Source organism: Rutidosis leptorrhynchoides, chromosome 11 (assembly GCF_046630445.1).
Source record: "Rutidosis leptorrhynchoides isolate AG116_Rl617_1_P2 chromosome 11, CSIRO_AGI_Rlap_v1, whole genome shotgun sequence".
Lineage (NCBI taxonomy): Eukaryota > Viridiplantae > Streptophyta > Magnoliopsida > Asterales > Asteraceae > Rutidosis > Rutidosis leptorrhynchoides.
Window position 1 is genome coordinate 101,180,559 of NC_092343.1, and position 16,116 is coordinate 101,196,674.

General features: G+C 32.9%; 1 protein-coding gene across 1 annotated transcript; it reads right to left on the reverse strand.

The window, feature by feature from the left end:
* Positions 1-265: 265 nt before the first annotated feature.
* LOC139876451 (protein translation factor SUI1 homolog 1-like) lies at positions 266-3,715 on the reverse strand. Its single transcript, XM_071863769.1, has 5 exons — positions 3,593-3,715; positions 2,509-2,622; positions 1,450-1,658; positions 857-910; positions 266-489 (listed from the first exon to the last, which is right to left on the reverse strand). Exons 2-5 carry the CDS (start codon positions 2,543-2,545, stop codon positions 445-447), a joined length of 345 nt encoding a protein of 114 aa, XP_071719870.1. The 5' UTR covers positions 2,546-2,622; positions 3,593-3,715; the 3' UTR covers positions 266-444.
* Positions 3,716-16,116: the final 12,401 nt, after the last annotated feature.

The window sequence follows — 16,116 nt, forward strand, 5'->3', positions numbered from 1 at the left end:
TAAAAACGTCGTCTGCAGACAAAGACCGTCTGCGGACACACAGACATAATACATAATAAGCTTTCACACCATGCCTTTTCTATGTACGTACATGTTTAAAATTTCATATGTACGTTCGTTATATTGGCATTCATATATGTCAACGTTACTGAAACATATGCATATAAGTATATACGCATATAAGTATATTTTTCACCTTAAAGATGTGCTAGATTTTGAAAACAACGCTGATAAGAAAAAACTTATGCGAAGAAAATAATCAGACTTGAAAAACACAAACAATTTATGATTAATCACCATGAGTTCAAGCATAAGGATCAACAAGATCAATCGTACGACAAACTTTTAACGAATATGAAACGGAAAAAAAGAAGCAACGAGAAGCAGAACGTCACTGAAATACAGCAGAAATTGCAACGGTAACACAATCAAAGCAAACACCATTTAAAAACCATGAATTTTAATGCGATCCTTCTTCACAATGCCAGCCTGTTTAATAAGAGATAAATACCACAATTAAAAGCACAATCTGCGAAAGGGTTCTGGTTAAATTTGAAGATTTTGTTTACCAAAAATAAAAGGATAACTAGAAGGGAAATGGGAAAACATTTTTAACGTCGCCCACACTGTTATCTGAACAACAATTGCTGTATACATAGATTAGAAGACCATTAGTAATGAAAAATAATGTGTTCCTAACCATAATTAATAGATTAAATTTTAAATATAAATGTACAAAAAGTTCTTTTGTCAAACAAATAAAAGTTGGCCGGTGCTGAACAACTACCCAACCCGCCCGTATTACCACCTCTACAAACTACACTAGCAGTGTGTGATGAATAGGAATAATCCTTACTTGAACAAGGAATGTTGAGACATTTTTCCTCTGATCACCTTGAAGTTGGATGACCTGCATTATCAGCACCAATTCATTAGCAAGACGTATTTACCAGTACAACTAAACATGCATCCAGTACAAGTGTACAACCATCAATAACTCGATTACTGTTTATAATAGCGTATATTTTAGCATAGATAAATTCTTCGGTCATTTTTCCATTTTTTATCGTTTACAAGAGATATTATATCCATCTAGTAAACTAATTACCACAATGTTTTTTAAAGGAGATGATAATCCACCAAAAAAAAAAAAAAAAAAAAAAAAAAAAAAAAAAACATGATAAGAAGATTCGGTTCTATAATGTTTCTGGCCATTACTTTATAAAAATAGACCTGAATAACATTCCATTTTGGCTTACACATCCATCATGTTCAAATGAACAGTAATCAAAATGACTTTAATCAAAATGACTTTAGCACATTATGAATCATAAAGTTGCTAAAATAACACCTCAGATTGAGATTCATGATCCTGCTAATATAATAGAAGAGTAATATATATAAACTTTAAACTTTAAAATATGACAGAAGCGTAAAAATAATGCTTACTTGACCGAGTTCTGGATCTTGAACAACAGTACCATTACAGCAAAATTCTTTTTTAAGGTCCTTGAGTATTTTATTGTAGCTGAACTCTTTTTTCAAACCTTGAACAGTCGTCAGGCTTTTCCTACCATTACGTTGCTGTATACGTATATGAACGTATTCTTTTGTTGACCCAGCACCCGAGTCCTCAGCATTTGCCTCAGCGAATGGATCTGTCAATTACCATAATACATAAGGGAATACACTAAATTCATTAGATATAAATATGTTTAAGAACCATAATTGACTCAACATATGAAAAGAGAAATTTGAATATAAGACCGAACACATCAAAATAAGTTTTGTTCTTAAGATATAAAGCTTCTAATGTTCAAATTACATTTACCATATTAATTCATGTCATTTGAGGTTATTCTAAGATTTAATGTAAAGAGTGTTCAGCCACCTACAACGTTCAGCAATATCAGTTAAAATATTGCAAGAAACACTTGTACCGTGTGAAGAGTGTGTCATTCATTAATTGCTGAAACTCCATCTTTTTTTTATAGGTTTTATTCCATCACTGTATTGAAATAATTTGAGTATTCTAATAAAATCATCTTTGATTTCTTGGGTGTTGTTTGTTTTTTAGATGTTTTTGTCTGAAGATCTACGGACCATGTTTGTAAAGAAGATGTGGCCTAAAGGTCTGTGAAGACTGTTCGTGAAGATTGTTTGTTTTTATGTCTGCAAAATAATTTAATCATGTTTGCAGCACGTAGAAGCATATTTCTAAGCATGCAAGTTTGGAGACAAAATAAGACATTATCTTATCTTATGTCTTCGAAAAACAAACACTGCAATAAAAACATTTGCGGGCCCGTAGACATAAGACATAATAAGATCTGCAGACTGAAAAACAAACAACAACTTAAGAGTGAGACCACCACCCAAAAGTTATTATTCAACTACTACAATCGGCATTTTGTATTAAACATTTTGATATTGAAGTGCATATGTATGAAGAGACACAAACAGATGAAGAGAAGCACTACATATTAGAAAGAGACAGATCATACATACCGAAGGCAGTTGGAATCTGGAGGTCGATTTCAGACATGAAAAGTTGAGTACTACGATTGAAGGCAAAGAACAAACAAGCAAATAGTCTTCTTTGTCCTTCAGAAAACAAAACACCTAACAGATACAAATAATTTACTGTATTATATAAATAATACAACGCAACTTTAAAACGCATCATGAAAAAGTTGTAACTATGTATCATACTGCCAAAAACTACAAATAACCACTTGAAGACTCAGACACAAAACATCCGTTTGCGGTGTAAACTTTGTGTGGTTACAAGAAGATTATTCTTCTTTTCACTTACTATCACAACATAAAGCTTCTTAGATTAATTAAAACAATAAAAAACTACAGTCGTGCCAAAAACTTTTTTAACAAACTTAAGAAACAGTCTAATGCAGTGATGATGATGATCTAGCTTTACGACACCAAATGAGTTTCTCGATATGTTCAACAACAAAAAAACTAATTTGCCAAATATGTCATTTGATATAACATGCATCTTAAAGAACATGTTTTGATCAAAAACTATTCATCAAATGTCAATAATCAACACTAATAATGCATTAATGAGCATATTAATCAATAACATCATTGACCAAATTATCAACAAAATATTTTAATCAGCTAGATCCCATTAGCAGCTCCAATAAAACCACACCTTCATTAATAAAATGTCATTAACAATACTGCATATTGCAATTACAGAAATCAAATTATCAGCTTTTTTTATAAGCCCTAATAATTCCATAAAAAAGCATTAAGCTTTTATGTTAATTAGTCAATTTCAACAAATAGTTGTATTATATATTACCAAATAACAACAAATACACACAATTAAAAAATTAACATATCAAAAAACTGAAACATCAGCAACAAAAAAACACAAATAGTATTTAATCATCTTAATTGATGATTTGATCTACAAAACAGCTTCAAAAGAAATTATCATATCAACGTAATTAAAAAAAATTAATAAATCGTTAGGGTTATATTACGTCATCAATTGTAACGATCCTGTAGAAAAAACGGTTATCGAAACGAATTTAACAGAATCAAAATTAGAATACGAAAATGTTACCTGATTAAAATTGATGAAAAAGCTGATTGAATTGAAGAAATGGATTGAATTAAAATCGATCGAGATATATGAGATTTGGTAAATTGGGGATGAAAACAATGATAGATATACAAGCGTGCGGGATATATACGCAACCAAACAGGTGTAATACAAGTGTTTGTTGTACTTTAAGGGTATTACAGTAATTTTAGCTTCACAGTTGTTATCCACTTCCACTTTTGACGTCAAAGTGAAGCAAAACACGGAGCACGGAGTATTAGATCATTTTTACATTTAAAAAAAATAAAAATATGTGTTTTAATTTCCTTTGTATTGAATTATTCAAATACGGTAATATAAATTTGTAGACATTGACGCGTGTTGCGGCGACCACCACTCTGATGCATACTATTTTTTTGATCAAACATATAATAGAAGTGTCGGTTCGGTCCATGCTTGACAACAATAAAAGGGGATTTAAGGGTCATTCGAGTTTAACTCTCTGGTCCGGGTGTGCCGTGACTAACCCCTTGCGAAATGAGGATCTCGATAGGGGTGGTTAAACGTCGACCCACCATCGACGGGATAGCCGATTATTGATGGCTCGGGACGGGTCCTAGGATTTATGTTCGTGGAACGATACCTGTTGGCCATGAATAGATGAGGTGATGCGCTGTGAATCTGGTAACACGGGTAGGTATTGCGCTATAAGAGTAGCGCAGAGGATTCCGTTCGTCGTACCTTGATACTAAAAATAGTATAGGTGTGAATCCCAATGAATGATGATACATGATTTATGATTCGGATCCCCAATTTATACCTACGGTGTATTTTTGCTTATTGGTGCCACGTATTGCCTCGTCGCCCTTGTCCTGTCTGTACAGGTCTGTCCATTGAAAAGGGGGACCAGAGAACAGTACTAGGTACTTTATGTCAGCTGTATGTACTTATTGATGTTGTGGGGACCATGGCGTGCATCTGCCCTTGTCTTTTCCTCTATTTCGCGCATCTTGCGCCAGATATATTCAGCGCAATTTTACTTGCGCTCAAATACTTGCTGGAGTTCTGTCGTGCATGCGTGTGCACGTGTGATGCGCTATGCGTACCATTAGTATTCACCCGGTAAATATATTATTATCAAAAATTTACAGAGACGTACCAGAACAACTCTAGAGACAAGCCTCTTGAGCCAATGAGCCAAGAAAACTAACCAAAATCACACACCAAGCAAAGAACGACTAAACAAACAATTAAGGAATTTTCCAATCTTTTTCCATCGCTTGAACGTTCTTGGTATTCTTCCAATTAATAGCCATAATCTTCATCCTCACTATCGAGTAGACAAGCTCTTTTGAAATGTCCCGTTCATATTTATTATAAACGTTCCATATTAATTGATTTCGTCGCGAGGTTTTGACCTCTATATGAGACGTTTTTCAAAGACTGCATTCTTTTTTAAAACAACCATAACCTTTATTTTATCTATAAAGGTTTAAAAAGCATTATGTAGATTATCAAATAATGATAATCTAAAATATACCGTTTACACACGACCATTACATAATGGTTTACAATAAGAATATATTACATCAAAAATAAGTTTCTTGAATGCAGTTTTTACATAATATCATACAAGCATGGACTCCAAATCTTGTCCTTATTTTAGTATGCAACAGCGGAAGCTCTTAATAATCACCTGAGAATAAACATGCTTAAAACGTCAACAAAAATGTTGGTGAGTTATAGGTTTAACCTATATATTATCAAATCATAATAATAGACCACAAGATTTCATATTTCAATATACATCCCATACATAGAGATAAAAATCATTCATATGGTGAACACCTGGTAACCGACATTAACAAGATGCATATAAGAATATCCCCTATCATTCTGGAAAATCCTTCGGACATGATAAAAACGAATCCGAAGTACTAAAGTATCCTGTACTTTGGATGGGGTTCGTTAGGCCCAATAGATCTATCTTTAGGATTCGCGTCAATTAGTAGATCGGTTTACTAATTCTTAGGCTACCAATCAAAAGGGGCATATTCGGCTTCGATCATTCACCCATATAATGTAGTTTCATTTACTTGTGTCTATTTCGTAAAACATTTATAAAACTGCATGTATTCTCATCCCAAAATATTAGATTTTAAAAGTGGGACTATAACTCACTTTCACAGATTTTTACTTCGTCGGGAGTAAGACTTGGCCACTGGTCAATTCACGAACCTATAACAAATATATACATATATATATATCAAAGTATGTTCAAAATATATTTACAACATTTTTAATACATATTGATGTTTTAAGTTTATTAAGTCAGCTGTCCTCGTTAGTAACCTTCAACTAGTTTTCCATAGTTAGATGTACAGAAATAAATTGATATATATTATCTTGAATCAATCCACGACCCAGTGTATACACGTCTCAGGCTAGATCACAACTCAAAGTATATATATTTTTGGAATCAACCTCAACCCTGTATAGCTAACTCCAACATTACTGCATATAGAGTGCCTATGGTTGTTCCAAATAATATATATACATGGGTAGATATGATATGTCAAAACATTTGCATACGTGTCTATGGTATCCCAAGATTACATAATATATTAGAATACATGTATAATACAATATAAGTTAGCTATGATATGATTTGTATAGAATTGTTACAATATTTCCCGTAGCTACAACAATCAAAAATATCCAATCTTGTTTTACCCATAACTTCTTCGTTTTAAATCCGTTTTGAGTGAATCAAATTGCTATGGTTTCATATTGAACTCTATTTTCTGAATCTAAACAGAAAAAGTATAGGTTTATAGTCGGAAATATAAGTTACAAGTCATTTTTGTAAGAGGTAGTCATTTCAGTCGAAAGAACGACGTCTTGATGACCATTTTGAAAAACATACTTCCACTTTGAGTTTAACCATGATTTTTGGATATAGTTTCATGTTCATAAGAAAAAACATTTTTTCAGAAGAATAACTTTTAAATCAGAGTTTATCATAGTTTTTAATTATCAAACACAAAACAGCCCGCGGTGTTACTACGACGGCGTATGTCCGGTTTTACGGTGTTTTTCGTGTTTCCAGGTTTTAAATCATTAAGTTAGCATATCATATAGATATAAAACATGTGTTTAGTTGATTTTAAAAGTCAAGTTAGAAGGATTAACTTTTGTTTGCGAACAAGTTTAGAATTAACTAAACTATGTTCTAGTGATTTCAAGTTTAAACATTCGAATAAGGTAGTTTTATATATATGAATCGAATGATGTTATGAACATCATTACTACCTCAGGTTTTGTGGATAAACCTACTGGAAATGAGAAAAATAGATCTAGCTTCAAATAATCCTTGGATGGCTTGAAAGTTCTTGAAGCAGAATCATGACACGAAAACAAGTTCAAGTAAGATTTCCACTCGAAATAAGATTGTTATAGTTATAGAAATTGAATCAAAGTTTGAATATGAGTATTACCTTATATTAGAAAGATATCTTACTGTAAATAAGAAAGATTTTTTGAGGTTGGATGATCACTTTACAAGATTGGAAGTAAGCTAGCAAACTTGGAAGTATTCTTGATTTTATGAAACTAGAGCTTATAGAATTTATGAAGAACACTTAGAACTTGAAGATAGAACTTGAGAGAGATCAATTAGATGAAGAAAATTGAAGAATGAAAGTGTTTGTAGGTGTTTTTGGTCGTTGGTATATGGATTAGATATAAAGGATGTGTAATTTTATTTACATGTAGATAAGTCATGAATGATTACTAATATTTTTGTAATTTTATGAGATATTTCATGCTAGTTGCCAAATGATGGTTCCCACATATGTTAGGTGACTCACATGGGCTACTAAGAGCTAATAATTGGAGTGTATATACCAATAGTACATACATCTAAAAGCTGTGTATTGTACGAGTACGAATACGGGTGCATACGAGTAGAATTGTTGATGAAACTGAACGAGGATGTAATTGTAAGCATTTTTGTTAATTAGAAGTATTTTGATAAGTGTCTTGAAGTCTTTCAAAAGTGTATGAATACATATTAAAACACTACATGTATATATATTTTAACTGAGTCGTTAAATCATCGTTAGTCGTTACATGTAAATGTTGATTTGAAACCTTTAAGTTAACGATCATGTTAAATGTTGTTAACCCAATGTTTATTATATCTAATGAGATGTTAAATTATTGCATTATCATGATATTATGATATATTAATATATCTTAGTATGATATATATACAGTTAAATGTTGTTACAACGATAATCGTTACATATATGTCTCGTTTCGAAATCATTAAGTTAGTAGTCTTGTTTTTACATATGTAGTTCATTGTTAATACACTTAATGACATGTTTACCTATCATTTATCATGATTAAACGTAGTGTATCAATATCTTAATATGATTCATATGTATTTAGTAAGACGTTATTATAACGATAATCGTTATATATATCGTTTCGAGTTTCTTAATTCAATAAACTCAATTTTATGTATATAACTCATTGTTAAAATATATAATGAGATACTTACTTATCATAATATCATGTTGTGATGACCCGGAAATTTTTGACCAAATTTAAACTTAATCTTTAACGTTTCCGACACGATAAGCAAAGTCTATGAAGTTGAATCTCAAAATTTTGAACTATTCAATTACCCTTCGATTGTTCTCAATGATTCGCGAACAATTATATGTAAATAGATACATATACTATAATTTGAAAAAGTAACAAAGTGTGGAGTATATGATACTGTGCATTTGAAATGTCCCGTTCTTATTGATTAAAAACGTTCCATATTAATTGATTTCGTTGCGAGGTTTTGACCTCTATATGAGACGTTTTTCAAAGACTGCATTCATTTTTAAAACAAACCATAACCTTTATTTCATAAATAAAGGTTTAAAAAGCTTTACGTAGATTAGCAAATAATGATAATCTAAAATATCCTGTTTACACACGACCATTACATAATGGTTTACAATACAAATATGTTACATCGAAATCAGTTTCTTGAATGCAGTTTTTACACAATATCATACAAACATGGACTCCAAATCTTGTCCTTATTTTAGTATGCAACAGCGGAAGCTCTTAATATTCACCTGAGAATAAACATACTTTAAACGTCAACAAAAATGTTGGTGAGTTATAGGTTTAACCTATATATATCAAATCGTAACAATAGACCACAAGATTTCATATTTCAATACACATCCCATACATAGAGATAAAAATCATTCATATGGTGAACACCTGGTAACCGACATTAACAAGATGCATATATAAGAATATCCCCATCATTCCGGGACACCCTTCGGATATGATATAAATTTCGAAGTACTAAAGCATCCGGTACTTTGGATGGGGTTTGTTAGGCCCAATAGATCTATCTTTAGGATTCGCGTCAATTAGGGTGTCTGTTCCCTAATTCTTAGATTACCAGACTTAATAAAAAGGGGCATATTCGATTTCGATAATTCAACCATAGAATGTAGTTTCACGTACTTGTGTCTATTTTGTAAATCATTTATAAAACCTGCATGTATTCTCATCCCAAAAATATTAGATTTTAAAAGTGGGACTATAACTCACTTTCACAGATTTTTACTTCGTCGGGAAGTAAGACTTGGCCACTGGTTGATTCACGAACCTATAACAATATATACATATATATCAAAGTATGTTCAAAATATATTTACAACACTTTTAATATATTTTGATGTTTTAAGTTTATTAAGTCAGCTGTCCTCGTTAGTAACCTACAACTAGTTGTCCACAGTTAGATGTACAGAAATAAATCGATAAATATTATCTTGAATCAATCCACGACCCAGTGTATACGTGTAGTGACCCGAACTTTTCCATGTTTATATATATTAATTGAGATTGATGTTTACATGATTAAATGTTTCCAACATGTTAAGCAATCAAACTTGTTAAGACTTGATTAATTGAAATAGGTTTCATATAGACAATTGACCACCCAAGTTGACCGGTGATTCACGAACGTTAAAACTTGTAAAAAAACTATATGATGACATATATATGGTTATATATATAGTTAACATGATATTATGATAAGTAAACATATCATTAATTATATTAACAATGAACTACATATGTAAAAACAAGACTACTAACTTAATGATTTTGAAACGAGACATATATGTAACGTTTATCGTTGTAACGACATTTAATGTATATATATCATATTAAGAGATATTCGTACATCATAATATCATGATAATATAATAATTTAAAATCTCTTTTGTTATTATAAACATTGGGTTAACAACATTTAACAAGATCGTTAACCTAAAGGTTTCAAAACAACACTTACATGTAACGACTAACGATGACTTAACGACTCAGTTAAAATGTATATACATGTAGTGTTTTAATATGTATTTATACACTTTTGAAAGACTTCAATACACTTATCAAAATACTTCTACTTAACAAAAATGCTTACAATTACATTCTCGTTCAGTTTCATCAACAATTCTACTCGTATGCACCCGTATTCGTACTCGTACAATACACAGCTTTTAGATGTATGTACTATTGGTATATACACTCCAATGATCAGCTCTTAGCAGCCCATGTGAGTCACCTAACACATGTGGGAACCATCATTTGGCAACTAGCATGAAATATCTCATAAGATTACAAAAATATGAGTAATCATTCATGACTTATTTACATGAAAACAAAATTACATATCCTTTATATCTAATCCATACACCAACGACCAAAAACACCTACAAACACTTTCATTCTTCAATTTTCTTCATCTAATTGAACTCTCTCAAGTTCTATCTTCAAGTTCTAAGTGTTCTTCATAAATTCCAAAAGTTCTAGTTTCATAAAATCAAGAATACTTTCAAGTTTGCTAGCTCACTTCCAATCTTGTAAGGTGATCATCCAACCTCAAGAAATCTTTGTTTCTTACAGTAGGTTATCATTCTAATACAAGGTAATAATCATATTCAAACTTTGGTTCAATTTCTATAACTATAACAATCTTATTTCAAGTGATGATCTTACTTGAACTTGTTTTCGTGTCATGATTTTGCTTCAAGAACTTTGAGCCATCCAAGGATCCATTGAAGCTAGATCCATTTTTCTCTTTTCCAGTAGGTTCATCCAAGGAACTTAAGGTAGTAATGATGTTCATAACATCATTCGATTCATACATATAAAGCTATCTTATTCGAAGGTTTAAACTTGTAATCACTAGAACATAGTTTAGTTAATTCTAAACTTGTTCGCAAACAAAAGTTAATCCTTCTAACTTGACTTTTAAAATTAACTAAACACATGTTCTATATCTATATGATATGCTAACTTAATGATTTAAAACCTGGAAACACGAAAAACACCGTAAAACCGGATTTACGCCGTCGTAGTAACACCGCGGGCTGTTTTGGGTTAGTTAATTAAAAACTATGATAAACTTTGATTTAAAAGTTGTTATTCTGAGAAAATGATTTTTATTATGAACATGAAACTATATCCAAAAATTATGGTTAAACTCAAAGTGGAAGTATGTTTTCTAAAATGGTCATCTAGACGTCGTTCTTTCGACTGAAATGACTACCTTTACAAAAACGACTTGTAACTTATTTTTCCGACTAGAAACCTATACTTTTTTTGTTTAGATTCATAAAATAGAGTTCAATATGAAACCATAGCAATTTGATTCATTCAAAACGGATTTAAAATGAAGAAGTTATGGGTAAAACAAGATTGGATAGTTTTTCTCATTTTAGCTACGTGAAAATTGGTAACAAATCTATTCCAACCATAACTTAATCAACTTGTATTGTATATTATGTAATCTTGAGATACCATAGACACGTATACAATGTTTCGACCTATCATGTCGACACATCTATATATATTTCGGAACAACCATAGACACTCTATATGTGAATGTTGGAGTTAGCTATACAGGGTTGAGGTTGATTCCAAAATATATATAGTTTGAGTTGTGATCAATACTGAGATACGTATACACTGGGTCGTGGATTGATTCAAGATAATATTTATTGATTTATTTCTGTACATCTAACTGTGGACAACTAGTTGTAGGTTACTAACGAGGACAACTGACTTAATAAACTTAAAACATCAAAATATATTAAAAGTGTTGTAAATATATTTTGAACATACTTTGATATATATGTATATATTGTTATAGGTTCGTGAATCAACCAGTGGCCAAGTCTTACTTCCCGACGAAGTAAAAATCTGTGAAAGTGAGTTATAGTCCCACTTTTAAAATCTAATATTTTTGGGATGAGAATACATGCAGGTTTTATAAATGATTTACAAAATAGACACAAGTACGTGAAACTACATTCTATGGTTGAATTATCGAAATCGAATATGCCCCTTTTTATTAAGTCTGGTAATCTAAGAATTAGGGAACAGACACCCTAATTGACGCGAATCCTAAAGATAGATCTATTGGGCCTAACAAACCCCATCCAAAGTACCGGATGCTTTAGTACTTCGAAATTTATATCATATCCGAAGGGTGTCCCGGAATGATGGGGATATTCTTATATATGCATCTTGTTATTGTCGGTTACCAGGTGTTCACCATATGAATGATTTTTATCTCTATGTATGGGATGTGTATTGAAATATGAAATCTTGTGGTCTATTGTTACGATTTGATATATATAGGTTAAACCTATAACTCACCAACATTTTTGTTGACGTTTTAAGCATGTTTATTCTCAGGTGATTATTAAGAGCTTCCGCTGTCGCATACTTAAATAAGGACAAGATTTGGAGTCCATGCTTGTATGATATTGTGTAAAAACTGCATTCAAGAAACTTATTTTGTTGTAACATATTTGTATTGTAAACCATTATGTAATGGTCGTGTGTAAACAGGATATTTTAGATTATCATTATTTGATAATCTTCGTAAAGCTTTTTAAACCTTTATTGATGAAATAAAGGTTATGGTTTGTTTAAAAATGAATGCAGTCTTTGAAAAACGTCTCATATAGAGGTCAAAACCTCGCAACGAAATCAATTAATATGGAACGTTTTTAATCAATAAGAACGGGACATTTCAGTTGGTATCAGAGCGTTGGTCTTAGAGAACCAGAAAATTTGCATTAGTGTGTCTTATCGAGTTTGTTAGGATGCATTAGTGAGTCTGGACTTCGACCGTGTTTTCTTTAAAAATGATTGCTTAACATTTTTGTTGGAAACTATATATTTTTAACATATGAATATTATGTGATATATTAATCTCTTAACGTGTTTGATATTATGTGATAGATGTCTACCTCTAGAACAAGTCCCATTGACTCACCTAATAATAATGAAGAGTCAAATGTAAATTGGAATAATTTGTGGACTGATTCACAAGTTCCCGAAGAGGAACCGGAAGAAGAGTCGGAACCGGAAGAAGAATCGGAACCGGAAGAAGAATCGGAACCGGATGACGAAATAGAACCGGTGGGGGAAATAATAAAACGGTTAAGTAAAAGAAAATCCTCAACCAACCGACCAAGGTTAATTATGGTCAATGGTGTTTCCGCCAAGGAAGCAAAATATTGGGAGGATTACCAATTCTCCGATGAATCGGATTCCGACGAGAATTCCGATGATGTTATAGAAATTACCCCAACTGAATTTAAAAAGGCAAAAGAAAATAATAAGGGAAAGGGCATAAAAATAGAGAAATCTAATTCCAACCCCGATGAACTTTATATGTATCGTCAACCCCCGAAGTCCTTAAGTTGTAACAATGACCCGGGAACCTCTAAACCACCAGGTTTTTCTAAACCAATGTGGAAAATTACGGCTCGTATTAGGGGAACATCATATATCCCTAGAAACTTGGCAAAACGAACCAAAACCGAAGAAGAAGAAACGAGCGAGTCGGAATAAGATAGTTGTATTCGTGTGGTGTAATATATGTAATATAGTGTGCTTATGCTTTATGACATATGTAAAAATTGCTTGTATTAATAAGTATTTTTTTTTATGAATCTAACTCTTGTCTATTTTACAGTTTAAAAACACAAAATGGATAGACAACCCAATATTTTAAGAGACCTACCCGGAGACATGATTGATGAAATCTTGTCTAGAGTCGGTCAGAATTCCTCGGCACAACTATTTAAGGCGAGATCAGTTTGTAAGACATTCGAAGAACGTTCCAAGAATGTCTTGGTTTATAAGAGACTTTCGTTTGAAAGATGGGGGATATCACATTGGGAAACCCATAAGTTACGATGTGTTTACTTTGACGCATATATTGCGGGGAACCCAAATGCTATTTTACGCAACGGGTTAAGAAATTATTTTGACTCAATATATCCGAATATTGGACTTCGTGATTTAGAAAAAGCGGCTAACATGCAACATAAAGAAGCATGTTATGCTTACGGATTAGTAATGTTCGCTTCTCACCAAAGTGAGAACAAGAACATCGGGCTACAACTATTAAACAAAACGTTTCCACAAGTGACGGAGTCGGTAATTGGGGTAAGAAATGAGGTTTTTAGATTATTACGGGACTGTTGGACATTACGTAACCCTCGTCCCTTTGACGACGTTACAACACGCTGTCTTATCAACGGCCATAACGGTTATGTTGCACAAGACCAAGGATGGGAAGTAGTCCTAGTAAAACCAGAATGCATGACTTGTTTTTGGACGTATGAATTACGTGTCTTTATTGCCTTTGCTGAACGACTTGTGTACTAGCTAGAATTATCTTCACAACTATCTTGTATCAAAGTTATTGTGTGCTATATTTCATGCTTTATGTAAAATAAGCGGTATTGTAAGTTTGTAAAATATTGTATAAAAGTTTGAACGTGAAATATTAATACAATCAGTTTTTCATATAGAATTGTAGTAGTTGAATTGTATATTAGCTACTAAGTATGAACTTAATGGGTAGGTACTACCCGAATTTAAACTTATAAAATGCTAATATGAAGAAAAAGCTTTTATAAATGAGTTCATATTATGCTACGAAATACTATTAACTACTCTTAATATTCTGTATGATTAACTTGTTCCATTTAACTATTTTGAAGGAAATGGCCCCGACTACTCGACACACCGTGAATATGAATGAAGAGGAATTCCGTACTTTTCTAGCTTCAAACATAGCCGCGGTACAGGCTGCGCTACATACCAACAATAACCTTGGATCTTGCAGTACAGGAAATCGTGTAGGATGCACCTACAAAGAATTCACTGCCTGCAAACCTTTGGAATTTGATGGAACCGAAGGACCGATCGGATTGAAACGGTGGACCGAGAAGGTCGAATCGGTGTTTGCCATAAGTAAGTGTACTGAAGAGGACAAAGTAAAGTACGCTACGCATACCTTCACAGGTTCTGCGTTAACATGGTGGAATACCTATCTAGAGCAAGTGGGACAAGACGATGCGTACGCACTACCGTGGTCAGTATTCAAGCACTTAATGAACGAGAAGTACCGTCCCAGAACCGAGGTCAATAAGCTCAAGACAGAACTTAGAGGGTTACGAACCCAAGGATTTGATATTACCACGTATGAAAGACGATTCACAGAATTGTGCCTATTGTGTCCGGGAGCATTCGAAGATGAGGAAGAGAAGATCGACGCGTTTGTGAAAGGATTACCAGAAAGAATCCAAGAAGATATAAGTTCACACGAGCCCGCCTCCATACAACAGGCATGTAGAATGGCTCACAAACTAGTGAACCAGATTGAAGAAAGAATTAAAGAACAGACTGCTGAAGAGGCCAATGTGAAGCAAGTCAAAAGAAAGTGGGAGGAAAACGGTGATAAGAATCACCAATACAACAACAACAGCAATTACAACAATAATCGCAACAATTATCCCAACAATCGCAACATCAATCGCAACTACAACAAACGGCCCAACAACAACAACAGCAACAACAACAGCAACTACAATAATCATCCCAACAACAATAATAACCGCAACAACAACAACAATCAGAAGCAGCTATGCCAAAGGTGTGAAAAGAATCACTCGGGGTTCTGCACCAAATTTTGCAACAAGTGTAAAAGAAATGGTCATAGCGCGGCGAAGTGTGAGGTCTATGGACCAGGGGTTAATAGAACGAAAGGAACAAATGGTGTCGGAACGAGTAATGGCGGAGCAAGTAGTGTCGGAGCAAGTTATGCCAATGTAGTTTGTTATAAATGTGGAAAACCAGGCCACATTATTAGAAATTGCCCGAACCAGGAGAACACGAATGGACAAGGCCGTGGAAGAGTTTTCAATATTAATGCGGTAGAGGCACAGGAAGACCCGGAGCTTGTTACGGGTACGTTTCTTATTGACAATAAATCTGCTTACGTTTTATTTGATTCGGGTGCGGATAGAAGCTATATGAGTAGAGATTTTTGTGCTAAATTAAGTTGTCCATTGACGCCTTTGGATAGTAAATTTTTACTCGAATTAGCAAATGGTAAATTAATTTCAGCAGATAATATATGTCGGAAT